The sequence below is a fragment of the Colletotrichum navitas genome, assembly GCF_030913465.1.
Source record: "Colletotrichum navitas strain CBS 125086 chromosome Unknown LY79scaffold_8, whole genome shotgun sequence".
Taxonomy (NCBI): Eukaryota; Fungi; Ascomycota; class Sordariomycetes; order Glomerellales; family Glomerellaceae; genus Colletotrichum; species Colletotrichum navitas.
In genome coordinates, this window is record NW_026850554.1 from 404,162 (window position 1) to 429,873 (window position 25,712).

At 55.5% G+C, this 25,712-nt stretch overlaps 7 protein-coding genes across 7 annotated transcripts; 5 read left to right on the top strand and 2 right to left on the bottom strand.

Annotated features, from left to right (window-relative positions):
• Positions 1-1,087: 1,087 nt before the first annotated feature.
• Positions 1,088-3,060, top strand: LY79DRAFT_587429 (F-box domain-containing protein; the record flags this gene model as incomplete). The annotated part of the gene is made up of 2 exons (XM_060560770.1): positions 1,088-1,157; positions 1,235-3,060. The coding sequence occupies 2 exons, from the start codon at positions 1,088-1,090 to the stop codon at positions 3,058-3,060; spliced, it is 1,896 nt and encodes a 631-aa protein (XP_060418194.1).
• An 886-nt stretch (positions 3,061-3,946) lies between these two features.
• LY79DRAFT_384895 (P-loop containing nucleoside triphosphate hydrolase protein) lies at positions 3,947-8,266 on the top strand. The gene is made up of 2 exons (XM_060552884.1): positions 3,947-4,166; positions 4,294-8,266. Exons 1-2 carry the CDS (start codon positions 4,164-4,166, stop codon positions 8,038-8,040), a joined length of 3,750 nt encoding a protein of 1,249 aa, XP_060418195.1. The 5' UTR covers positions 3,947-4,163; the 3' UTR covers positions 8,041-8,266.
• A 226-nt stretch (positions 8,267-8,492) lies between these two features.
• Positions 8,493-9,943, bottom strand: LY79DRAFT_507983 (DHHC zinc finger domain-containing protein; the record flags this gene model as incomplete). Its single annotated transcript, XM_060553881.1, has 2 exons — positions 8,493-9,514; positions 9,580-9,943. 2 exons carry the CDS (start codon positions 9,941-9,943, stop codon positions 8,493-8,495), a joined length of 1,386 nt encoding a protein of 461 aa, XP_060418196.1.
• A 524-nt stretch (positions 9,944-10,467) lies between these two features.
• On the top strand, positions 10,468-13,681 carry LY79DRAFT_507716 (capsular associated protein; the record flags this gene model as incomplete). Its single annotated transcript, XM_060553856.1, has 5 exons — positions 10,468-10,505; positions 10,588-10,643; positions 10,722-10,826; positions 10,882-11,039; positions 11,108-13,681. The coding sequence occupies 5 exons, from the start codon at positions 10,468-10,470 to the stop codon at positions 13,679-13,681; spliced, it is 2,931 nt and encodes a 976-aa protein (XP_060418197.1).
• A 1,656-nt stretch (positions 13,682-15,337) lies between these two features.
• On the top strand, positions 15,338-16,367 carry LY79DRAFT_576698 (aldose 1-epimerase; the record flags this gene model as incomplete). The annotated part of the gene is made up of 2 exons (XM_060559817.1): positions 15,338-15,916; positions 15,990-16,367. The coding sequence occupies 2 exons, from the start codon at positions 15,338-15,340 to the stop codon at positions 16,365-16,367; spliced, it is 957 nt and encodes a 318-aa protein (XP_060418198.1).
• A 909-nt stretch (positions 16,368-17,276) lies between these two features.
• Positions 17,277-22,652, bottom strand: LY79DRAFT_507978 (Rap1-interacting factor 1 N terminal-domain-containing protein; the record flags this gene model as incomplete). The annotated part of the gene is made up of 2 exons (XM_060553880.1): positions 17,277-19,550; positions 19,599-22,652. The coding sequence occupies 2 exons, from the start codon at positions 22,650-22,652 to the stop codon at positions 17,277-17,279; spliced, it is 5,328 nt and encodes a 1,775-aa protein (XP_060418199.1).
• Positions 22,653-23,903: 1,251 nt separating this feature from the next.
• On the top strand, positions 23,904-25,532 carry LY79DRAFT_666702 (guanine nucleotide exchange factor synembryn; the record flags this gene model as incomplete). Its single annotated transcript, XM_060563265.1, has 5 exons — positions 23,904-23,946; positions 24,003-24,077; positions 24,133-24,209; positions 24,259-25,373; positions 25,424-25,532. The coding sequence occupies 5 exons, from the start codon at positions 23,904-23,906 to the stop codon at positions 25,530-25,532; spliced, it is 1,419 nt and encodes a 472-aa protein (XP_060418200.1).
• Positions 25,533-25,712: the final 180 nt, after the last annotated feature.

Here is a 25,712-nt window from a genome sequence, read left to right on the forward strand (position 1 = left end):
CGACCATGGCGGATAATTATCGGAGTTATCGCCTTAACTCCGATAACTAATTGCCGGCTGATTCTCGGGTAATCGGACCGCGGATCCACCGAAAATTCGCGGCAAGTAGTTGGTTAATCAACCAACCAACCCACGATAGTTACCCTTCTTTTCTATACGCATAATAGAGATCAACAGCTACCCCTAATATTCGTCAATTGCCACTGATACGTACGGTCAATCGTATCACCAATACCCTGGTGAAACCAACACTACCATTTGTTGAATTGTGAAGCTTAGTCCCAAGGTGCATGCGTTAGTACTCCCTTAGCCCTCGAGACGCTCATAGCTTTGACCGTTTAGGATCTTGCTACAGTCGAACATGGACCTGCCGCGAATGCGATTAAACTGTATGCATGGTACATGCGACAAATGTTTCAAAGAGGGGAGATAACGAGGCGAATTGTGCATAATGTTTTCCAAGCAGGCTGCATACATGACTTGCGTTGGTGATTTTGCCAGAAGGGGAAACCGAGCCTACATACATACAATTCACAGGCAGAAGAGTGGCTCAAAGACTGACTGTCGGGACGATGAGCGGAATTCTAGCAGTGGTCGAGTATCTTCTGGGTGTTAGGGCCGATCAGACTTGGGAAATCGGTAGCTGCCAAGCCCCGGGCTAGCGTTCAGTGTCAACATGAGTTGATCTGCGGTTGGCTTTGCCTAGCAACTGTACTACGAGGGACGTGACTGTACTGGGTTTCATAAGTTGATTGCTCACGGTTGCGATACAAGATACAACAGCTCGTGCTGGTAAGCCCAAACCAACTGGAGCTTTGACAGGCCAGGCCAGGCCGGGCCAGGCCGGGCCAGTCCACCCACAGTCTAGGCATTTCTATACGGCCCACCCCCGGATCTGCACCAATCCTGAATCGGCTAGGGCGCTGGCAGTCCATCCCGATAACGATAACGATAGGACCATCCTTCGATCCTCTTCTTCATGGATCTCGCCCGGAACTCCCCTACTATACACATTGAGTCCGAAAACCAGGCCCGGAGTAAAACCACTGAGTGAGTGCACTCGAGTGTACTTCAAACCACACCGAGTATGGCGTTGCTGGTCTCTCCGAAGAAGCTGGACGATCTGCCGGACGAGATTCTTCTCCGCATTCTATCATGTGAGTACCTATGTTTCTTTAGCCGACGGCGCGCCCCAGATTTCCAGATTTCCAGCTGACAGCCTGGTGCCGCTTAGTTCTAGAGCCCTACGATTTCCCCGGATTGCAACTTGTATGCCGAAAACTCCAAAAGATCTCTCTCGACAACAACCACTGGCGGTCAAGGACGTTTGAAGAGTCACCCTTTCTAGAATCGATCCGACGGCGCCGGCGCCTGACCCACACCATCCACGACGACGTCAGCGACGAGCCTCTCCTCAGCGCTGCCGTGCAGCTACGCCATGAGCATGGTGATACAGAATTGTCCCCGCACTTCCACGATGAAGAAACGGCAGAGCAGCGCGAGTTGCAGCGGCACAGGGATATGGTGAACTGGGACCCCTCGTTTCCGACAGAGCCGGTCTTTTGGTATAATGAATACATACAGCGGTATGCACCTACCACAACGAGTTGGCTGCAGCAGCCCAAGATTCGAGACGGCAACGAGGTGGATACTCTGGATGTCCGGGGGATGGCCCTCTATAGCCCGAATCAAGAGAGTAACGAGTTGCTGGCTGTATCGCCATTAGACGACGGGTCCGTGTGCCTGTGGGACGTGAAGGGTGCGACAAGTCGGAAAGGCGCCATCGTTGCGACGAGTTCGGCAGGGATTCTCTACCTTGACGGTCCTCAAACTATGGGGAGGTCACGCAAGATCGATGTCGGGGTATCGGAGTGCATCAGCATTGACAGCTTCGCCGGCAAGGCCTTTGTCGCAGTCCAGGGTCATCTTCTAGAAGTGGATCTCAATCGCCTGGCGGTCGTCGGCGAGCAGTCGTTCGAGTGGTCCATCACGGCCTTATCGTCGGCCGCTCCAGGTCTGCCGCTGACCGTGGGAACTTCGTTGGGGATACATTTATACGACTACAGAGCGCGGGCAAGGCCACCGAGTGAAACAATTGACCAGGTCGACGTGTTGGCAGTGCGTAGAGGAAGCGGGCTTTACGCACAGAAGTCAACAAACATATTCGACGACCCGCTTCCGCCGTACGCACCGTTGTCACAACCGACGCCCCTAAGCATTTTACATCTACCCAAACCATGCGACGAGTACTCCTTTTCGGACGACATTTATGTGGCAGGTCGTTTTTCAAACATCCTCCACTATGACAGACGCAAGTTTCCCTCCATCGTGGGCTCCATTCACTCGGGCGCTCGGCTGGCCAGCCTCGCATCTCTCCCGTATCCCTTCTCCACGCTGGACAGCGAAACACGTCGGAGGAGCGACTTGTCCGCCGAACAAGTGATGGCGTCCAAGACGAGAGAAGGCGGCCGCACTCTGATTGCAGGTGGTGAATACAACACCAAGGGCTCACTCGAGTTGTACGGACTGTGCCAACACCCGGGCGAAGTGTCGGCGGATCTCATGCAGAATTCCACGATGAAGAACCGGCAGACGTCTTCGCAGTCCAAAATTCTCTCGGTTTCGAATCAAGGTACTCGCATTGTGTTCTCGGACGGCTCCGGGCTCCTGAAATGGTTCGAGCGCGACGGCTTCACCGAAGTGAGGCGGCACAAGATTGGCCACAGCGAAGTTCCGGAACGGTCCTCTCTTTTTGCGTCAATGCCTGGTTCGGACGACCTTGCTCGGAAGATTTTGTCGACACAAACACGCAACGGACTGGATAATGTCAATGATGACGATATCTTGTTCTGGACAGGCGAGAAGCTTGGGCTCGTCAGTTTCTCTGGCAAGCCTGGATTCGCCGCGGATGACTTCGACGAGCCGGTGCCCAAGTCGGAGGAAGAGGCGAAGGCGGAGGAGGCAGAGAAAGAGTATGGCGAGAGAATGAGGTTAGCCCTTGAACGGCAAGCGGACGACGTCCGTTTTGTAAGGGGTCTGGGCTTGGGTTTAATGGGATAATGTGACGACTATATGGTGTGGCCAGAGGAAGGAAGACTTTCTCATAGCGCAGCCTGGTAAAAAATGAGCGAGCGGGGATCCAGACACCAACGAACCATAGATGGCTCTACGATGACTCCACGACTTTGCGACATAGAGTGAGATAAACCATGTCTAAGGAGATTTTCCAGGCGATGAGCACTAGAGGAATCGCTTAAGGGACTATTGGCAAGGAGCATACGAGGTAGCAAGCAGCGAATGGGTTCAATTGTGCAATACATCAATATTGAACAGGAGACGCCGATATTGGCACAGATGGTAGAAGCGACGTCGGCTAGGACTTCTGAACTCTGAGAACTCTGAAGGATGAAACATTACAAACCCACGACAAGCGCTGCCTGGGACGAACCATATCCGGGCTTTAAATTGAGAGCATGGGCAAATTAGACTGCAAATTGGGCAGAGACGAGGGTTTTGTGTTTGCATGGCGTGGCATGGCATAGCACGACACGCACACATGACAATCCATCTCAACCAATAGCCGGAGGCGTATAGAAAGCTATGACCTCAGAGCCGTTATTCAGAACAGGGACGACAGGGACAGAGAATCCTTTAGTTGGCGTAAGGTTCCAAGCAAGTCTCCCGCCCTTCTGCGGCATGGACAGGGGAAAGATGGGCGCATAGCACGAAAGTGGAGATTCGCTTAAACGGCGCTAAAGCACGACTGAGCATTACGCGGAATCTGGCGCCACCGATTCTCCGGGTTGAGGCTGTGCTGGTTCGCAAATGACGCTTGTGATTGGTCAACTGAGCCCCTCAAGCCCCTCCCTCGAGGACAGACTGGGAGTTGTCGTCAGGCACCGGCCGGAGGGACAGTCGGCCAAACGCTTGGATTTGGCATCTCGGGCGAGAACCAGCCACACTGCATCTGCGTAATCCCACCGTCCGCACCGCAACGTCACCCTGGGTGCGCGCTCTTTCCAGACTCTCACTCAACCCCAAGCCGAGGGGGAAAGAAACTCAATCTTCGTTCATTCATCACCAGCGTGCAAGCAACCCGTCAAGCTTGCTTTGCGCAAACCAACGAGAGATACCGGCATCCCCTCCATTGAGAAGAGCCCAGCATGGTGAGACGCTTCATGCCCTCCCCCGCGCGCCCACCACCCCAACCGCGGCTGCAGCTACTCCAAAATCCCACCCGGCCACCGAGCACGAGAGGACAAGACTGACCGATGCGCGTATGCTTTTCTACAGGGTATCTCACGACGTCCCAAAGATAAATCCGCAAAGTCGGGCCCCGCCGGTTCGTCCGGCGCAGCGGGCGGCGGCAAGCCCAAGAAGGCCACCTACGAAGTCACCAAGAAGAAGGAGATCGGCGTTTCGGATCTTACGTTGCTCAGTAAGGTGTCCAACGAAGCCATCAACGAAAACCTTAAGAAACGATTCGAAGGTCAAGAGATCTATACCTACATCGGCCATGTATTGGTGTCAGTCAACCCTTTCCGGGACCTGGGCATCTACACCGACCAGGTCCTCGACAGTTACAAGGGCAAAAACCGCCTCGAGATGCCCCCGCACGTGTTCGCTATTGCCGAATCGGCGTACTACAACATGAAGGCCTACCAAGACAACCAGTGTGTCATCATTTCTGGAGAGTCGGGTGCTGGCAAGACGGAGGCCGCCAAACGGATCATGCAATACATCGCCAACGTCTCGGGAGGAGAGTCGGGCGACATCAAGCAAATCAAGGACATGGTGCTGGCTACCAATCCTTTGCTGGAGTCCTTTGGCAACGCAAAGACGTTGAGGAACAACAACTCGTCCCGTTTCGGCAAGTACTTGCAGATTCACTTCAATGCGCAGGGCGAACCCGTCGGTGCCGACATCACCAACTACCTCCTCGAAAAGTCCCGCGTCGTCGGCCAGATCACCAACGAGCGGAATTTCCACATCTTCTACCAATTCACTAAGGGAGCCTCACAGACCTACCGACAGCAATTCGGAATCCAGACGCCCGAGACGTACGTCTACACTAGCAAGTCGAAGTGCCTCGAGGTCGACGGAATCGACGATTTGGCCGAGTTCAACGACACGCTCGAGGCCATGAGGGTTATTGGCCTTAGCCAGGCAGAGCAGGACGAGATCTTCCGCATGCTGGCTGCGATCCTGTGGGCCGGCAACATCCAGTTCCACGAAGGTGATGATGGATACGCCGCTGTCAGCGACCAGTCGGTCGTAGACTTTTTGGCTTACCTCCTGGAGGTGACACCCGAACAGCTCATTAAAGCCATCACCATTCGTATCCTTACCCCGCGACACGGAGAGGTCATCGAGTCTCTCACGAACCCCGCCCAGGCTGTTGCGACACGAGACGCCCTGGCCAAGGCCATCTACAACAATCTATTCGACTGGATTGTCGAGCGCGTCAACAAGTCCCTAAAGGCTAAGCAGGCGACGACCAACAACATTGGTATTCTCGATATCTACGGCTTCGAAATCTTCGAGAAGAACAGTTTCGAGCAGCTTTGCATCAACTACGTCAACGAGAAGCTACAGCAGATCTTCATTCAGCTCACGCTGAAGGCGGAGCAGGACGAATACGCGCGCGAACAGATTCAGTGGACACCTATCAAGTACTTCGACAACAAGATTGTGTGCGACCTCATCGAGTCGATCCGGCCTCCTGGTGTTTTGTCTGCCATGAAGGATGCCACCAAGACGGCCCACGCAGACCCTGCCGCTTCTGACCGGACCTTTATGCAGAGCATCAACGGCATGTCCAATCCCCACCTGACCCCCCGTCAAGGCAGTTTCATCATCAAGCACTATGCAGGCGATGTGTCTTACACAGTTGACGGGATAACGGACAAGAACAAGGACTTGCTCCTAAAGGGTTTGCTTAACCTTTTCTCCGGTAGCGGCAACCGCTTTGTCCACACATTGTTCCCCAATCAGGTCGATCAGGACAACCGCAAGCAACCTCCCTCTGCCGGTGATCGTATCAGAGCTTCTGCAAATGCGCTGGTGGAAACGTTGATGAAGTGCCAACCTTCTTACATCCGAACCATCAAGCCCAACGAAAACAAGTCGCCGACTGAATACAACGTGCCCAATGTACTGCATCAGGTCAAATACCTTGGTCTCCAGGAGAACGTTCGTATTCGTCGTGCCGGATTTGCCTACCGCCAGACATTCGAAAAGTTTGTGGATCGATTCTTCCTGCTATCACCTGCGACGTCATACGCCGGCGAGTACACCTGGCAGGGATCGTATCAGGATGCTGTCAAGCAGATTCTCAAGGACACTAGCATTCCCAAGGAGGAATGGCAGATGGGTACGACAAAGGCGTTCATCAAGTCCCCTGAAACACTCTTTGCTCTCGAGCACATGAGAGATCGATACTGGCATAACATGGCCACGCGTATCCAGCGCATGTGGCGAGCGTATCTGGCTTACAGAGCTGAGTCTGCTACTCGTATCCAGCGGTTCTGGCGTAAGAAGAGGACTGGTGCCGAGTACCTGCAGCTTCGCGATCAAGGCCACAGAGTCCTTCAAAACCGCAAGGAGAGACGGAGATACAGTTTGCTCGGCTCTCGAAGATTCTTAGGCGACTATCTCGGCATTAACGCCTCAATGGGCCCTGGCTCCCAGATCAGAAACGCCATCGGGATCTCCAACAACGAGAAGGTTGTCTTCTCCTGTCGCGGAGAGATCCTGGAAGCCAAGTTTGGCAGATCCAGCAAACCGAGCCCCCGCATTCTGATTGTTACCAGCAGCAAGTTCTACATTGTTGCTCAGATGCTCGTCAACGGCCAGCCGCAGATCTCAGTTGAACGGTCAATGCCTCTGGGTGCCATCAAATTCATTGGTGCTTCAACGGCTCGCGATGATTGGTTTTCTCTCGGTGTGGGATCGCCCCAGGAGGCCGACCCCTTGTTGAACTGTGTTTTGAAGACCGAACTGTTCACACAGATGCAGCGCGTCATGCCCGGTGGCTTTAGCCTTAAGATCGGTGAAGTGATCGAGTATGCAAAGAAGCCTGGCAAGATGCAGACAGTGAAGGTCCTCAAAGACTCCCAGCAGGCTGTCGACTACTACAAGAGTGGAGCTGTGCACACCCAGCCTGGCGAGCCCCCCTCATCCGTGTCCAAGCCCACACCAAAGGGCAAGCCGGTTGCTGCTCGGCCTATCACCCGTGGCAAACTGATCAAGCCTGGCGGTCCCAACGGCAGACCATCCCGGATGACAAACACCAACCGGACACCTCAGCCTCGACCTGCTGCCTCGACCTCCAGGACCGGACCTGTTCAACCTCCTGCTGCAGTCAGCTCAGCCAAGACTGGACCTTTCGGACGTCAACAACAAGCAGCTGCGGCTGTGGCAACATCAATTCCTACACACACGAAACCACAAGCAGCAAGCTCCGCAGCTACTAGGATGCCTCCTCCACCCCCCCCTGCCGCGCCGCCGGCGAAGAACAAGATCATGGCCAAGGTCCTCTACGACTTTGCAGGCCAGAAGGAAAATGAGTTGACAGTCAGAGCTGGCGACATGATCGAGATCGTCCAGAAGGAAACCAATGGTAAGCGCATTCCCCTCCTACTCTTACAGCTTCTCAAATGGAGACTGATCTTGCATGCTATAGGCTGGTGGCTCGGAAAGAATGGTGGCAGTCAAGCTTGGGTTCCTGCCGCTTACGTGGAAGAGCAAGCCCCTGCTCCTGTCGTGGCTCCTCGTCCTCCCCCGCCCCCCCCTTCGGCCAACGGAGCTGCCGCCCGTGGCAAGCCTACTCCTCCCCAGCCGCCCATGAAGCGACCTGCCGCTGGCCGCAAGCCTGTCAGTGCTCAGCCACGCGACTCGGGCTTGAGCTTGAACGGAGCTAGCGGCTCCGACAACAGCCGCAGCAACACCCCGACTCCTAGCTTGGGCAACAGCTTGGCGGACGCTCTTCTCGCTCGCAAGAACGCGATGCAGAAGAAGGACGACGACGACGACTGGTAATCGAGACGCATGTGGAAGGTCAGGGATGAGGTTGGGTCGATAGATCTAGACCCGGAATGATGCTTCATGATTGCACGACACGATTGCTCTTTGGACCGATGGTGGAAGCGAGATTGTGGAATGTGAGTTGCGTTTAGAGAGGCAAGCATTTCACGACCAGCAACTTCTTTCTTCTTTTTATTTTATTTTAGTTCCTTCTGCATACAAGGATCAGGGCAACCCCGGATGGGAGGAAGGATTTTGTCCTGTCTTGTATGCGCCTTTTGCTTGATAGAGGCGGGAGGTCAAAGGGATTCATGGTCTGGGTGAAGCCCTCTTTGGATGACCCTTTTTTGATGGTTTTAGGCGACGATTAGTATAGAAACCTGGGAGGTGTCCTAAAAAAGACTTTTATCGTTACACAACCTCATTCTTACCTTTTTTTTTTTCTTTCATGCGTCTATCCACCTAAACTAGTCCTCTTCGTCCTTTTGCAGTACCCTTCTCCGGCGCAGTAATTCGGCAAGTGGTACGTCGTCGTCGTCGTCGTCGTCGTCGTCGGCGGCCTCATCACTCATGTCTTCGTCCTCGTCGACCCCAAAGTCTTGCAGCCGCTCACCGTCGGCGTTGGTCCACCCGGGTTCTCCGTCAGCGCCCTGCTCGTACCCGTCGTCGGATTCGTCGGATTCGTCGTCGATGAGGTCGTAGTCATCCATCTCCTCCAGCTCCGCCATCAACCGCGACCGCTGGCCCTGCCACCGCCGCAGATCCGCATCCTGCCGCGTCCGGAACGCTTCGAGCTCCTCCTCCTTGCTTCCATACCGCTGCACCCGCACGCTCTTGGGGTCCCGCGCGGCGGGCCAGCCGCCCTGCGCGGAGCGGCGCGCCTTGTCAGGGTCCGGCGGTGGCCACATGCCTTGCTTGTGGTTCAGTCCGTTCTCAGGCCACTCCCAGCCCACACCCCGCCCGTCCTTGCTCAGGTCCGGGTTCCCCGCGAAAGGGAACACCCATATGAGCGGGTTCGGGGTGCCCATGGCCTGGGCGAGGTTTGCGTAGATGCCGACATCATATGGGAACTCGACCTTGCCGAACCGCAGCCTCTTGCCGTCGGGGCCCGCGATGGACCAGAACTCCCCCGCGCCCCCGTCGAGGCGATCCCGGCGGTCGCAGACGGCGGCGTGACGGTCGACCTCCCAGCCCTCGATCATGGTCTCATTCAGCACCCAGCTACGGAGGGTGGAGAAGAGGAGGATGCCCAAGGCGAAGGACGTGAAGAAGCAGACCAGGGAGAGGACCGTCAGGTGCACAAGGGCGGGGAGGGAGGGGCCGAGGTAGGAGGGGAGCAGGCGGTGCTCCCAGATGGCGGCGAAGCGCAGGTAGAGCAGGCGGGCGAGGTACCAGAGGGAGACGTTCGTGTACAGGAGGAAGCGGAGGAAGTGCGGGAAGGTGGTAAGGGATACGCAGTTGGCCGTCCAGGGGCAGTGGTGGTCCATGCCTGAGAGCGGTTCGTCAGCCACGACAACAAACACGGCTGAAGGGGGGCGAGAGGGTCCTACGTACGTGGTATGCAGCGCGCGCAATGCCGGCAGTGATGCGCGCGCGGGGGCTTGGGCGCGGCGCACTTTCTGCACCAGCGGCGCACGAGGCCGTGCTCGTCCGGCTCGGGGACCTCGATAACGGAGTCGCGGAAGACATAGCGGCCCGGGTCGACGGTGCAAGACTTGTAGTAGGTGTACCAGAGGCAGAGCACCAGGCCGTTGAAGGTATAAGTCTCGGAACGGGAGAGGCGGCCGGGCGCGAGGGAGTCGTCAGCGAGGTAGAAGAGCAGCTGCGAGGTGTAGGCGAGAAAGGCGATCAGCAGGCACACGCCGGGCACGGCGAGGCGCTTGACGAAGGGGGAAGGGGAGTCGTTGAGGCCGGCCATTGTTGTGGCGCCATTGGGGGTTCGAGGGCCGGAGGAGAGGGAATGTTGCTTCGGTGTGGGGACGTGTCGTGTCCGGAAAAGCAGGGGTTTGAGGCCTATGTCGGAAGGTCAGGAAGTGAGGTGCTGTTAGTCCGCGATGGAACCCTTCGGTGCCGGGACGGAACGAACGGACGGCTCGGGGTACGGAGCGTCGGATGGACTGGGGAAGGGGAGCTTGGCGCGGGCCAAGGGGGCAGTGCAAGGGAGAATTATGGGGGGTGAGACGCGTCTCAATAGGGGGGAAGCCTGGCTCAAGTGGATTATGTAAGGTATGATGCTGTTTGGCAAACACGTTTCCCTGCGGGCGATTCTTCTTGCCTAACTGTGTTTCCAAGTTTATCAGGTCTTCGCCAGTTGGGAAAGCAGAACCGAAAATTCCATGGCTTGCCGACCCAAGTGCGACCATTTCCTCTCTATGCGAATGTGCTCATGATTCCACCTGTGGCTGCGTTGCAATCGTTCAGGCCTACCCAGGTTCTCTCCCAATGGCACGCGATGCACATGTACATATGACGGCGCTTTGGTACGGAGCTCTATTCCCCGTTCCCACCTCGCGAAGTGTTAGACACTGTCCGGTCAAAGACAACCAACTAACCCGTTCAAAGTGCTGTCGGTTCTTTTCTATGGATTTCGTCCAATGTTGAGCGCCACTCTCTGATTGGTGTGTGATTTCTTTTTCATTACCATCCGCTGCGGCCTTGTGTGAAGGCATTTATCCACTGACGCAACCCGCTCCTAGTATACCCCCGTCTGTCTTCTGTCTTGATCCTCCTGGTATCGGGGGGTCTGACATGGCTTGCGAGCTACCTCGCGGCGTGGTTGCCTGGATCTGACGGCAGATTCGGTGAGTCTATTGCCTGCCCCTTCAGACCCTCCAACGTATGTTAACCGTGTTCCAGATGAGCGCGATGCCGACTCCACGAGAGTCATCGAGCATGTTGTTCCAGCCAGGCCACGGCGTTACTTTGCACCCCTTTTGATCTTCTGCATCTTCTTGCGCCTCGAAATTTTTCATCGAGTGACTTCTCAGCTCCAGTGCTCCGTGCCGGGAATCCAGGTGAGCTGCAGTACCCACGCTCTGGAGCCCACCCCTTGATGAGAGATCGGGCGGACTAACGACCGCAGGCTTTCCTATGCATATATTTGGTTATATACCACGTTCTTTACTACCAGAAAGCCCGCCCGCCGCCTCCGGAAGAGGACCCTTGGGCCACGCCCCTCGACGACCTTGCGGTATGGGCCAGCGGCTCTGCGTCCCTCGCGCTGGGGAGCATCGCCCTTGTCTGCTACAGCACTTTCGTCGCTATCTCTCAGGGAACCAGATCGACCTTCTTCTGCTCGTCTCTCTTGGACAGTCGGCTATCGACGCTCGCCTTTCAGCTCGCCGGACTGTTTCTGGATGCCGTCATTATCTCGCTGTTTTGGCGTATCTTGGCGTGGACGAAGACAACAAAGGTTCGTCTGAGGACGCTGGCTTCTATCCTGCTCCTTTCGGGAGTCTTCATCAAGGTCTTCCAGATTCTCATATCCCCAATTATCTCCACCAGTGAGGGCTACCCGGCTTCCATTGGCGGAATCGACTCGTTGTACATCTTCGACGTCTTCATCGACAGCTTTGCCTTTGCCATCCTTGTCATTTCTCTGGGTATACTCATCTGCGAAACGAGTCCTGTCGCCCCTGCGAGCATCATCACCTTCATTTGTGGCATGACGGCGACTTTCCAGAACATTGTTCACATTGGGACGTGGCAAATGCAGTCTAAGCTTGTCGCCATCGGACCATTTTACCTGCTGAGTGCGGGCTACAGCTTGTTCCTATACAGCACGAACGCCCGATCCATCCTCTTCATCCCCAGGATGTTGCTGCTGGTTCTCTTGTTGGCAACGCTCATTGCGATGACTATCACCGGCCTCGTCAAGTCGACCACCCAGAACAACCACCCCCTCAACACAATCATTTACGAGACCAGAGTGGAATCGGACCGCTGGCTCCGGCATGTCAAGACCAGCGAGAACGTCCGCGCCGCCGTCGGCGTGTACCATGAACGACACTATGGCAGAGATCCACCTCCCAACTTTGATAAGTGGTTCGAATTTGCCAAGGCGCGCAAGACGGCCATCACAGACCACTTTGAGCAGATGGAGAGTGACATTTTCCCGTTTTGGGGCGTCAAGCCAGAAGCGATTCGGCAAGCCTACAACGAAAGGGTTCCGAAAGAGCCACACATTGCGGTCGTCACGATCGAGAATAAGCACGTATCGCACAACTATCAAGGCGACGGCGAGAACAAGAGGGTGCTCGACGAGCTTGTCACCATGATCCAGGGGTTTGTAGAGCATCTAGCCGACATGAAGCTTCCCATCAACCTGAGCAACCAGCCGAGAGTGCTGACCCCGTGGTACGATCTTCGTAAAATCGATGTGGCGGGGATGAAGAAGAAGTTCAAGCATCTGTCAACGCGCTCAGCTGAGGATCCAGCGACAGATGGTGCCGGCGAGGCTTCCCTGCCAGAGGGGACCGCCGCGCAGCAAAGCCCAGAGAAGCAAGGCACCGGCGACAAACCGGCGACGGAACGTCAAGCCGCAGCGGGCTCGTCCGTCGTCATACCTTATACGAAGAGGGCCATGTTCTCATCTACCAAGGCCTGGCGAGAGATGGAGGCCGCCGTGTGCCCAGTAGACAGCCCAGGCAGGTCAGGTCTCCATTGGAACGTCCGCGATTTCTGCACCTCATGTGCCAAGATGCACTCCGACGAACAGTTCCTGAAACGCTACCCCCAATCCAAGAGCCTGTGTGACCAACAAGACCTCACCCGGCTCCACAGCTTCCACACGTCGGCTCCGCCAATCACCCCCTTCCAGGAGCTTCTCCCAGTCTTCAGCAGGCACAAGGCCGACGGCTTCAACGACATCCTCATACCCCTCGTGCCACCAGCCGAGGAGGGCCCCGGCGTGAATAAGGACTTCCGGCAGCGCAAGGATAGAGTGTACTGGCGCGGCACGATCGGCGACAAGCCCATCAGCGAAGAGGCGCTGCGCGGCAACCACAAGCACCGGCTGGTTCACCTTGTCAACAACGCAACAGCGGCGGACGATACCACGATGATGCTCGGCGCACCGGCGCAGGGCAACTGGTATAGCTACGAGACGGTCAATACGCGCGAGGCCAACGCCGTGCTCCCGCTCGACGTGGGCATATCGGAATATGCGTGCGAGGGCGGCCCCGGCTGCGACGCGGCTAAGGCGGAGCTGGGCCAGAAGCGGGCGGAGGGGGACCCACTCGAGAACCGGTACGTGCTGTTATTGGACGAGGACACGGCGCCGCCGGGCGGGCTGCTGCGGACGGTCCGGTCGCCGGGCAGCGTGCCGTTGCTGTCGTCTGTATTTGGAGAGTGGTACTCGGAGCGGCTGATTCCATGGCTGCACTTCGTCCCCATCGACACGCGGTTCCATGCGCTGCACAGCACGGTGGCCTACTTTGTCGGGCTCAAGGGCCGCGGCAAGGTCAACGGGCGCGAGCTGGACTTCGAGGCGCGGTGGGAGGACGCCGAGTGGATCGCAACACAGGGGGCACGGTGGGCGGACAAGGCGCTCCGGAGGGAGGACATGGAGATTTACCTGTTCCGGCTGCTGCTAGAATGGGGTCGCGTGGTGAACGATGACCGGGATAGCATCGGGTTCAAGCTGGACCAGGCGTGATGGCTGGGTCTCTTTGTTTTGGGCTGTTCATAGGCATGTATAAAATGGGTACAACTGCATGTGTTCGCGCGATTGATGCGCCGGTGAGTCTTGATCCTCAACACTCCCTTACCAGGATGCGTCGATGACGACCAGTAAAGGTGACATCGTGGAAAGAGTGGCAATATGCATGCGAAGCTTAGATACCCAATTTACCGGGACCGTCCATCAGATAGCCAGCCGTCTAGTGCGACAGTCAACTTGGGCCCATCCCCACAAAGGGCCTCGATCGTCGTCCCCCTAGCCTGGACTACTGCCTCACGCAGGTTTTTTATTTTTTGTTTATTTTTTTCTTTTTCTTCTCCCATCATGCTTGGAGGACGAGGCGAGAGAAGCTCTGTTCCCCTACGATCATCACCCCCCTGGACGTGGTGGACGTGGGTCAATTCTCTTCCCATCATGATTCTCTCACAAAACAGGATCTCTTTACCTTGGAGGTCAAGCCCCAAGAAGCGATACATTGTTTCGCCATTAGAGAAAGCGACCCACCTCCTGAAGATTGGGTTTCCCTTCTTCACATCTCTTTGACTCGATGGCCTAGCTAAACTCGCATTAGAGATTGTTGTCCCCGCTTACCAAGGCAGTATGTATGACAGGGGGGTTGGGTGGAAGGCAGTGCACGATCAGTCCTATTCGGAGGAGCTGGTCGAGGGGTGAAGCTCGTTTCAGAGTGACGGGTACGACTGAACGGGGACATTTGCCCGTGAGGCATGGGGCCTCCACCCCCCTTTCCTCCAGAATGGAGACTGGACCGAGAGCAAAGTTAAAAGACGAGGAACGATGGTGGGAAAGAACTGATGTCGTTTGCCCCCCTTTCCTCGGATTGGCAAACAGTGAGGAGCTTCGATGGTGCTACAGCTCCGCAGAAGATGTACATGTATCCGTGGTCCACAGCGTTCTTGCTACCTGGTTAATTAGAGAGCTCCTAAGTATGTCAGACGTCTGACGATAACAAAATGGGGACAGGGAACCTTGACACACGGGGCGCGCCTCGAACCACAGTGATGCTCGCTGCAGTAGGTAGGCAGGCAGTTAGGCAGGCAGACACCTGTAGCCCCTTCTATTCGTACATACGCTAGCTAGACAGGGCTGCCCCCCCCCCTCCCCTCCCCCTCCCCCTCACCCGTCACCAACAGCTTCCCCCTCTTCTCGCCTCTACCTCTCCCGCCCCGCCATCTCTTCAACGCCGACAAAGACGCTGACCGACCTCGCATCTTCAGTAAAGTAGGGAGACCCTGGGTTGGTTTTTCCGTGGTTTTGCAGATCTTCCTTAACCTCTGCTTACATACGACAACATCCTCTCCCCTCTCTTTTACCCGTGCATCTACCCGGTTCCATTGTCTCCTACAGCTACTTGCTGCCGATACCATACATTGGAAACCGTCCATCCTTTCCAAAACACTCAACCCTCTCTCATACTCTTTCCGCAACCTCTCTTCTCCCCAATTCGGACGCTTTCGTCACAAGGACTTCACTCACCCAAACCCCATCACACCCTCGTGAATCAACTTCGCCTCTACCCCGCGCGCCCACAGAAGCTCCCTCCGAAACACCCGCGTATCCCGACCTCTCAAAGCAGTCTTCCCATCGCAACAACCGCACAAGGACGTAGCAGCCATGGTTGACCGGCCCAACAAACCCACCGCCCTGGCCACCACGCCCGGCCTCCCGCCCCAGGCTACCGTCTCCATCACCCACGGCAACTCGCGCGTCGAGGCAACCCTGCCCACTGGCGAGTCCGTCGAGATCCTCCTCCACGGCGCCACCGTGATCTCCTGGAAGTCCGCTACCGGCGCCGATCGCCTCTGGCTCTCCTCCTCCACCGTCCTCGACGGCTCCCGCCCCGTCCGCGGCGGCATTCCCCTTGTCTTCCCCGTCTTCGGCGCCCCCTCCGACGCTCACCCGCCCACCGCCTCCCTCTCCCAGCATGGCTTCGCCCGCAGCTCGCGCTGGGAGTTCCTCGGTAAATCTACGAGCGAAGGATCCGCCGGCTCCGAGTCTTCCGTCAAGCTCGACTTCGGCCTGTCGTCGGCCAACCTCGACGAAGAGACCAAGGCCAAGTGGGGGTACAAGTTCGGCGCCATCTACAGCGTCTCGCTCGACCGTGACACGCTGTCTACCGCCATGGTCATCACGAACGAGGGTGACGAGGCGTTTGATTGCCAAACCCTGATGCACACCTACCTGCGCGTCAATGTATGCCCCTCCCGTTCCATATGTACTGCCTCCCCGTGTTACAAAATGCTAACCCACAATTCTTCATTCGCAGGACATCACAAAAGTCACAGTTCAGGGCCTCGACGGTGCCCCTTACATCGATAAGGTTGACGCTTTTGCCGCCAAGACGCAATCCGGCGACCTCACCATCACCTCCGAGACGGACCGCATCTACACGCCCACTGGCGGCCCCAAGGCCCCCGTCGTCGTCCTCGAGGACGGCGAGCCCGTCTATTCTATCGTCCGCGACAATCTTGACGATGTCGTTGTCTGGAATCCCTGGGTCGAAAAGGCCGCCAGCATCGGCGACTTCTCCCCGGACGACGGCTACAAGAACATGATCTGCGTCGAACCCGGGGCCGTCAAGGGCTGGCAGAAGCTCGAGCCTGGCGACGCGTTCGAGGGCGCGCAGGTCATCTCGGTGAATTGAGGCAAGGGAATCAGGAGGGAGAGGCTGTGAGGCTCCATGCGGAGAAAGCCATTGATTGAGAGGGTGATGAGATCTGTGACCGAGATACAGGGTCGGGAAGATACCACCATATGAAAACATCTCGGGAGAAATTCCATATCCCCTACCGCTCGAAGCTCAAATCAGCTAGAAAGGGACATTTAGACGGCCGAAACGTGAACGGGGGTACCGGGGACCCAGTGCCACCATGAGCAATCAGGTGCACGCTAGGGAGAGCAGGCCCTGGAAATTATCCTTTTTCTGAATGAAGATCACGCTGAAACGAGACGCACATACTTGTCCAGGTACACGTGTGAGGCGGACGGGACGGAAACGCATAAGATCATGATGATCCATCAATTCTTCCTCTTCTGGCCATTACTCCAGGCGGCGATCGACCTACAGATGCGTACGCGATAAATCTTATACATGATGATGGGGAGCTATGGCGTCTTCCCCCATGCTTGTTAAACAAAAACTGCCGAAAAAAGAAAAAAAAACCGGTCTTCAGTTTCATGCCATGAGTTCCTTACAACCCGGGTTAAGACACATTTTCCTCCTCTCCCAGTACAAGAGCTGAAAGAAAGGAGCATGGTTTGCCACAGACCCTTCCCTCCAGTCTCTCCCTACCTCCCTCTCTTTTTCCATCGACCTCGTAGCCAAAAATTTGCGCCGATGATGCAAAAAAGAGGTTCCAGACACCTCTTCTTGGTCGTAAAAGCATGTACGTGGGGGAGCGAAGAATATCGACATATCCTCATGAGGACTTTGACAAAAACAGGAAAAAAGTGAAAAGGAAAAAAAAGCCGTCGAATTACAGGAGGAATGAATGATGTGATCTTGTTCTGTTTTTGTTTTTTGTGCGTGGTGGCATTGGCCGTGGTAGTCATCTCAGGCACGTCCGCGGGCCTCAGCCGCGAAGAGCTCCCTCTTGATGTCCATGAGAATATCCTCCATTTTGTACACCTCCTCGCGCGACAGCGCTGCGGAACGAAGCCGGTCAAGTACGCTGCTCAACGAGTCCACCATGCAGACGTCTTTCGTGTCGACTTGGGCCTGAGGCTCAGGCTGCGCGATGACGGCATCGGTGGTATCCGCGACGTCAACATCCATCGAGTCTTCGGTTGTCAGCTGCGTCTGTGTCAAAGACGGCTTCGGATCGGGCGCCTCGAAAGACTGGCTCTCGCGATGATCCGCCTCTTGCTGCTCATGAACCAGCTGCGAGTGGATCTCAGCCTCCAAATCTTCGCTTCTGGAACCGGTGGAGAGTTTCGATGGTGTATCCCCGGTGAACGAGTGCTGACTCTCGCAGAACGCCTCTTCGCCAAGGACGGGTGACATGGCGAGCTGTGAGGGCTCCATCTCGTCGGTCTCGTCGTCTGCCTCTCCGGCGGTAGACTTTCTCTTCTTGCGACGGGTATCATACCTAGAAGCACCGCCTCGCTTCCGCTTCTTGGCCGACTTGTCAGGAGAAGATGCAGCCGACCTGGTTACAGGAGTCGAGGGTTTTCCAGGTGAGTGAGGCTTGCTCTCGTGCGGCGCCGGCTGGGGCTGAGAAAGAGCAAGCTCTGCTGGCTCGTCCTCGTCCCCCTCATCGTCGTCGTCGTCGTCATCGTCATCGTCATCGTCGTCCTCGCCGCGGACGGTGATGCAGTCAAGAACAGCGGGCTTCCCCTTCCTCTTCTTCCCGTCTCTGGGGCCCTTGGAGGGTTTGGGCGGCGACGTCGCAGGGTAGTTGCTAATCGGGAGCTCGCACCTTCTACGATCCAACTCAACGATAAGTCTTAGCATGCTGGTCTCATCTCCGTCGCTCATCTCGAAAGAACGATCCTTATTAGCCGCAGCCCGGGTTGCGGATCTCGTTAGAACGGTAGGCTGGGGGCTGGATGGTGCGTCGACAAACACCTCGTTGCCAGACCTAGGCTCCTCCATGTTGATCACCCGGGTGTTCTTAGGGGTTGACGGGGTGCTGGCAGGTTGCGGTGCTGAGGTGGTCTCGGCTATCGGCTGCTTAGACTGCTGAGGCAGAGCCTCTTTCGCCTTTTCGAGAGCAGGCGGTGGCAGCTCTGGTTCGTCCCCAGCGCTGGAGGGCACCACTTGGAACGAATCGTAAACTGCTGAAAGATCCGGGCTAGCTTCTCCAGATTGACGCAGAGAAGCATCAGCGTTTGTCAGGTGAAGCTCGGTAGGTTCATCGGTAACTATTGCCATTTCCGGAGACGGTGAACCTGACACCGGCGATGAACTGAAGTGCCAGTCGTCAAGCTCACTCCGACTGCTGGTACGCGACTTGATTTGTGGCAGTAGGGGAAACGGCCGTGGCTCCGGGGGCGAAGATGGTGGGTCCGTCATATCTTGATCATTGTCTGCCATAGCCACTGATTGGCCTCGTCTCGGTGTTGGAGTTGAGCTGACGAAATCCTCGTACCTTACGCTGCGCTTTGGCGTAACGTCTTTGGATGTCTCTGGGACGCTTTCAGGGACCACGGCTTTGGGTTCGACAGACATATCTTCCTCTGTCTGCGCCTGAGGGCTAGAGCGCATAGCCGGAAACAATGCTGCAGTGTCTTTCTGCCTTTCTCTGATTTCCTTTTGCCGTTCGGTGAGCACCTGAGACTCGGGGTTGACTGCCGGGTTCAATGGCGAATTCTCGATAGGGGCAAACTGAATCTGTGAGTCGTCGTGTCTCAGACGAGCAGTAGCAGCACTACGTCGGCCCCCGCTGCGAGTTCTCCTGGGGGTGCTAGCCAGCTTCTTCCTCGCGGACAATGATGCCTTGGTCGAGCTGAGAGGGGATGAAAAGTTGATTGGCCTATTTCGAGAAGATCGCGTTGAAGATATGGTGAGCATCTCAATATCGTCCTGGGACTCAACGAAAATACGGTTCTGATCTGTGGATGCCTCGCGAGTCGACTCCAGGCCCGGAAGAACAATGTCTACAGCCGGCTGGACGGTAAGCAAAACGGTCTTGAGATGTTCAGGATACTGAACGCTCTCCGCATTCTCGTAGATACGGTTCCATGCCTGAGCAATCGAGTTGACAATGTGCCGGTGCTTGCTTTCGAAGGCGGCACAGAAAAGCTCCTCAAACGCCTCAAGTTGGATTTCTGCTGGTGTAGCGTCAGGCAGGATGATACCCCTCACGGTATCCCAAAGGGCCTTGGCCTGTCCATGGTTAGCAAGATGAACTTTGCAATTGACCGAGAAACTTACAGCTTCAGAGGCAGCAGGGCTCTGGCGAGCTTTGATAATACCCTGCGAGTCCCGAATCCACATGACGAGGCCACTCTCCAAGTTTGACACCGTTCTCGGAGCGAGCTCAAGGTTACAGCGGGACAAAAATCCGCCACATTCCTTGAGTAGAGTGGCCGAGTCATCGATGTTGTCATGGTCATTGGCCTCGTATAGTCGTTCCAGCAGCTCGTTGGTCAGTTTGTACAGGTTATTGAATGGATCGAAAGAGGACGATTTGGGCCCCGTAGCGGCAGTGCCCCAAAGCCGGCGCCGAGCTGCTTCTACAGCCTGCCTATCAAGTGGGTGCTTGGCAATGGAGAGCAATTCTGCTGCAGCTGTAACAGTCTTCGCAGATACCATGGAGGTACTATCGGTATGGATGGATTCGTGAATAACCTTCGCGAGCGGTTCAATCACTCCCAAGGCTCGTCCAGCTTCGCCAGTCTCTTCGCTGACACGGTTGGACAAGGCCGTGAGAAGGAAACGCCAGTGTTTCCAGGGTAGATCAGGCACCTCCTTCCACCCTCGCTCCAAAAGGCGCACAACTGTGCGGTACTCGTGGCCAAGGGCGGGCTCGCCAGTAGAGCTTGTGGTCTGCACACTGTTTTGGGACGAACCAAATGTAGAAGCCAAACACTCTGCTGCGATGACCCATGATGCGTAAGGAGAATGGGCAACTGGAGGGGACCAAATGGGGGTGGCGGACAACATCTCTTGTGCCAGGTCGAACCGAGACTTCGCTGACCTTGGCGCAAAGAATGGGTTAAAAACGGTCCGGTAAAAATCGACGAATTCCTCGTTGTCGGCGATACCCGGAGGCAGCCTCGACATCAATCCGGCGAGATGCTGAAGTGGTGTCCGAGCATCGCCTGCATTTTTTGCGGGCTTATGAGAAGGGGTCGAGACAGGAGTGAAGTTTTGAAGCCGTCCAAGAGATATCATCTTCTCGGTGAAAGGCAGAAGGCCGAGGGCTTCCACAGTAACCGTAACAAGCTCGCCAGCACTGGCCAAAAACCGTGTTGCTGTCTCGGGGCGCAAGTATTCAATCTCAGCCAGGCCAGCCTCCCAACGCTTGAGCAAAAGTCCGCACATCTGCGAGATGAAGGCGGTAGTATCGACGGAGACCTTGATTTCCTTGGATGCTGCAGAAACCATCGCCCCGACCAAGGTCCTCCACAGGCGATGAACAGGGCTGTTTTTGTCCGAAAGCTCCAGGAAGTGTTTCTCCATGATGGGCTCAATGACCTGAAAAACGCGGGAGGAGTTACGCCGAAGCCACTTGGGTTCAATAGCCGGCAACTCATGTGGTCGGGCGAGAGGCGTTTCTCTAATGCGATCTTCCTTCCATAACCGCGGTGTGGTTGAGTCAAAGAGGCCGGTGAGAATCAAGGTTGCCTGCCGCATGTGCTCGTCAACGGCATCAGGATTCCTTGCATGTGCCTTGGGGGCTTCTGTGATGGGCTTGACACAAGCATCCCAGTGGTTTTCTAGAAGGGTTGTACTCGTGCCAGGCTTGAAGGTGTAGTAAAGGAGGTTGCAAACGCTTCCGAAAACGACCTCTCGGATGTGCTTGCTACTATATTTCGATTTGAGCTGGCTGCCTAGAGGTTGGTACAGTGTAGGTAGCAGTTTGGCGAACGACTGCCCTTCGGTGTGTATAGACCAGACGAAACGGTTCCAGGCAAAATTTGCCTCTTGCTTAGTCTGGGGATGGTCGTTGTTGTTGAAGCCCATCTGAATTATCTGCAACCACTGGTTGAAGAACTGCCACCGGTCGAGCGGACAGCGCAAGAAGAGGATGATGACGCTCCAGATTTTGGGAACAGCAGCGGTCAATTGCCTGTCGTCTTTGTCCTTGGCCATGGAACGAAGTTGCTGGTGGTAGTACTCTGCGAACTTCATCTCTTCAATGGATGTATCGAATAGTTCCATCACCTTCCGCGAAAGCGATTTCTCCTTTCCAAAGGTGTAGACAGCTTCGAAACCGAGGGATATCGCAGCCGATCGCAGCTCTTTAACTCTGCTCAGCATATCCGTGAGAAGGTCGTTCAGCCAGTCCGAGTGGAGGACCATCAGCTGCTTCGACTGCTGAACCAGGCGCTTATAGATCAAGATCCGAGACATTACTATGCTCTTTCCCTTGAGAATGTCTTCAATGCTGCGCAGAGCGGCGACTAGACGCCTGACACGATCAGAGGTCATGACTTTGGGGGAGAAGTCCTGGGTAGCGACAGCGTGCATCAGGTGTCGAGCAATGTCTTTCGGTGTGCTCGGGTTCTCGAAGGATCGGATGCAGTGGTCGATGAAGAAAACACCGAAATCGCTGGGTATAGTTGAGGCGATGGCAGGGAAGTGCAGAAAGGTGGCGAGGAGGCGGAGGGCGTCGTTGACGAGAGGTGCGTCCGGTCCGCTCAAGGCAGGGTTTTTGGCGGTGATGTCTCGCTGAATGAACTGGACAAACAGCCCCATCTTGGCTTGAAGGGCAATCCGGTCGGGGAGATTGTTGGACGTCTTCAGGGTATTGACCAAAGTTGAATAGGCATCCCGCTTGGAGTCTCTGTCAGCTCCGGCGAGCTGCTTCACGGTTGATTCCAACATGTCGGAGATATTGACCGAGGTCGTCAAACCATCTGCCTTGGTACTGGTGCTGAGGGGGCTCGGCGAAGATGTCTGTTTGAGAATGCCTTTGACGGGTTTGGGTTGGGTCGACGACGGCACCGAGAGGGGCGATCGCTTGCCAGAGACGTTGACGCCTTGGTAATGGGGCGCCTCGTTGTATTGGGCTTTTGCAGAGAAGCCCACCCGTTTCCTTGCTCTTCGTACACTCGGGTTCGTAGAATCGGTTCCGGAGAGTGGTGAACAGCCACTCGGCGGTGTGTGGAGACTCGAACGAGGGTCGGAGGAGGGAGGAAGGACGATAAGACGCTTCGGTGCGAGGGTGGCATCAGCAGCTTGGCTGGTCTCGCGGGGTGGTGTCGGCGGACGAGGAGGTAACGACTCTAGTCGGCTCGACACAACTTCAACAGATCCCATGGCTGCGAGGAGGCTTCCCGTCAGGTGTGGGGAGGGGACGCCGAAGACCAGCTAGCTCTGCTCTTATCTAGACTGGCGCATGCGTGCGTTGGACTCCTACCAGCAGAGGCGGAGGGAATGGCGATGCGTGGAACCAAGGGTAATGTACAATCTTCCTACTATAGCTATGCAAAAAGGAAGGGCTGTGGTAGAAAGGGGGTTCTTTCCAGCGTTAACGAGAGTAAGAGATTCCGTATGGAGACAGAAAGAAAGAGCGAAGCCATGCACAGATATCCGTACGGATATGAGGATGGGGTTGGGGGGCCGGAGTCGTGGCTCGCGAGTACTCCTTGTCAAAGTTAGGGTGTAGCGGAGCTGGTTAATTGGCTAGCGCTTGACGACTTTTGGTTAAACACGTCGACGATGCACGTAAAAACGCGAGGTGAGCGCGCGAAACCACTTAAAGTGGTGGCCCGTGCCAGGCGTGTATCCCGGTCGTTTCGTTGCCTGGTTGCTCGGGGGGTTGGGCCGCTGAGCAACCCCGAGTGGGGCAGTGGAATTTCCATCTCGGAATTTGCATAGCCTGTGCCTGTATCCGTAAAAACGGCCGTCACACAGCAACATGGAATGACCATGTGTCTTAGGTAAGCAGGACCCTCGCCTGGCTCGTCTGTGGCTTCGGACCCCTGAGCTTAATCATTGACAGCCACTGCGGCGCCCCTCTTGATTGTGCGACGACCGATCGATGGGCTCGGCAACGTCGTGGCCAATGTGCTTATTCGTTTCTCTTCTCCATATCGGCTTCAACCTCACCTGAACACCGACATCCCCCATCTGTGAACGTTCAAACAACGCTATTTGCCCACATTTCAAAGATTCGAATCCTGCTATCATTGTTTGTCTTGGGTATCTCATCGAGGGTCCTCTAGCTTGTGATTGATGAACCTGTGAACCTAGCGGATTATCATGGTCAAATATCAAGCCACCACTTGAAATCGACCTCGAGTGTCACAAAGCACGCTCATTGAATCGTACAAGCTTTCTCAAACACTGCAGGCAAGCGATAATCCTACTACATTTCAACATGTAGGTACTACAGTTTACTTGCAACCCATCTTCACGCAAGCACTCTACTCAGCATGGCATCCAAGTTGAAACGAATGCTAAGCGCCAAGGACCGCAGAGTCAACCGACGACTGTCTTCGCCAAGTTTACCGAGACTCCTTCAGGCTCCCAGTCTCGATTCCAAGCCTGGTCCGGCACTCAAAAATCATGTCGCAGCCCCCCGCTATGCAGGCCAACCTCACTGGCCCTGGTAGGTCCTCATCGTTCCGTGCGGCTTCGTAACTCTTCAGCTGACGATCCCGTTAGCGAAACTAGAGGCGGTCAAAAGTTTAATGGACAAATTGGGTGAAGACTTGAAGGAGCCTGTGTTGCTCCCTCAACGTAAAGCTCACCTGGCTCATATGCATTCACGAGAGCTTATAGCTGATTGTTGCAGAACGCGATGCTGCACTCGAAGAACTCAAGGTATACGGACGGGATCCCACCAATGCTGATCCGATTTTCACTCCAGAGGTCAGTTTCTCCGCTTTTTCCCAGGTCTTTCGGTACTTACAACTAATAGGGCATCGAAATCCTCGCAAAACACGCGTTCACCAGCCCTTCAAACTCGACAGCCAGAGCCGCTCTCAGAGTTCTGGCCAATTCCATGCTGCTGAACCCCACGGCCCGGCAAACATTTGTCGGTCTCGGCTATGAAGACCTGGCCTGTAAGAGGTTGAGAAACGACAGCTTCGATGATGAGTTTCTTGTCTCGAGAGTTATCTTCCTCACAACGTACGGCACCAATATTGACTTGCTGGCACTGATCCAGAAACACCGGCTGGCAGAGATCATTATTGGAAACTTATCCAAGCATGCCAAGCTTCTGACAAACCGCGAACCAAAGGCGCCTATTGACCCTATGGAGGACATGGCGCTGAATGAGACTTTGAAGCTGCTTTTCAACGTATCTCATTACTGTCCCTCTGAGGTGGATGCTTTCACGGGCTGCACACCACACATCATTGCCTTGCTCTGGAAGCACGACATTCCTTCCGACAAACCCCTCAACCCACCTTTCAATGCCCTCGTCAACGCGCTGCTCGACTTGAAGTTGGAGGACAAGGACATCCAAGCATTTATCTACCCCAAGGCCGAACCCAACATGTTGGCGGAGCGGTTGATTGAGATATTGGACCCGGCGCTGAAGACTTACCCCGACAACGAACTCGAGCAGCTTGTGACGCCTCTTGTCGGCGTTTTGCGCCGGGTCTATGGTGGTGCTCCTGAAGAGGTCAAAAAGTATTTCAGGGAGACTCTTCTTCCAACTGAACAAGACAGGAAAGAGGTTCTTGGTCGCGGTTCATCCTTGACGTCACGGCTGCTGCGTAACTCGACGAACCCCCTGACTCCTCATCTGCGCGACGCCATCTCGCGTCTTCTCTTCGACATGTCAGACCAGGATGCGTCCAAGTTTGTTCAGAACGTCGGATACGGCTTTGCCTCAGGTTTTCTCTTCCAGAACAACATCCCGGTCCCCGCGAGTGTATCTGAAGCTTTCAGCACTGGCGAGGCCCAGAAGCCAGTCAACCCTATTACGGGACAGTTTGTAGAGTCCGAGAAGCACGTGGATGTCCCGGAAATGACGGAAGATGAGAAAACAAGAGAAGCGGAGAGGCTTTTTGTACTGTTTGAAAGGTAAGCCAAGCCCGGCTCTTTATTTTGAGCTCATGCTGACGACGTGGAAGACTGCGCAAGACGGGTGTCGTCGATGTCCAGAACCCGGTCGAGATGGCAGCGAGATCTGGGCAACTTCACGATTTTGGAGATAAACGAGTAGAGGAAGTCGATGAATGAGCGCTGTGTTGGAACAACTCGGAAGGTGACTATGGTGGACTACACTTGCCCCCGGTGACCGGTCAGTGTATCGTCAATGAACTCAAGCCCATATACTTATCGAAGGCGAAATGGTATCAAGCGTCTTGCGGTTCCCGCTCAATTTGCTCAAGTCCAAGTGAGTGCTTCAATCAAATCCAT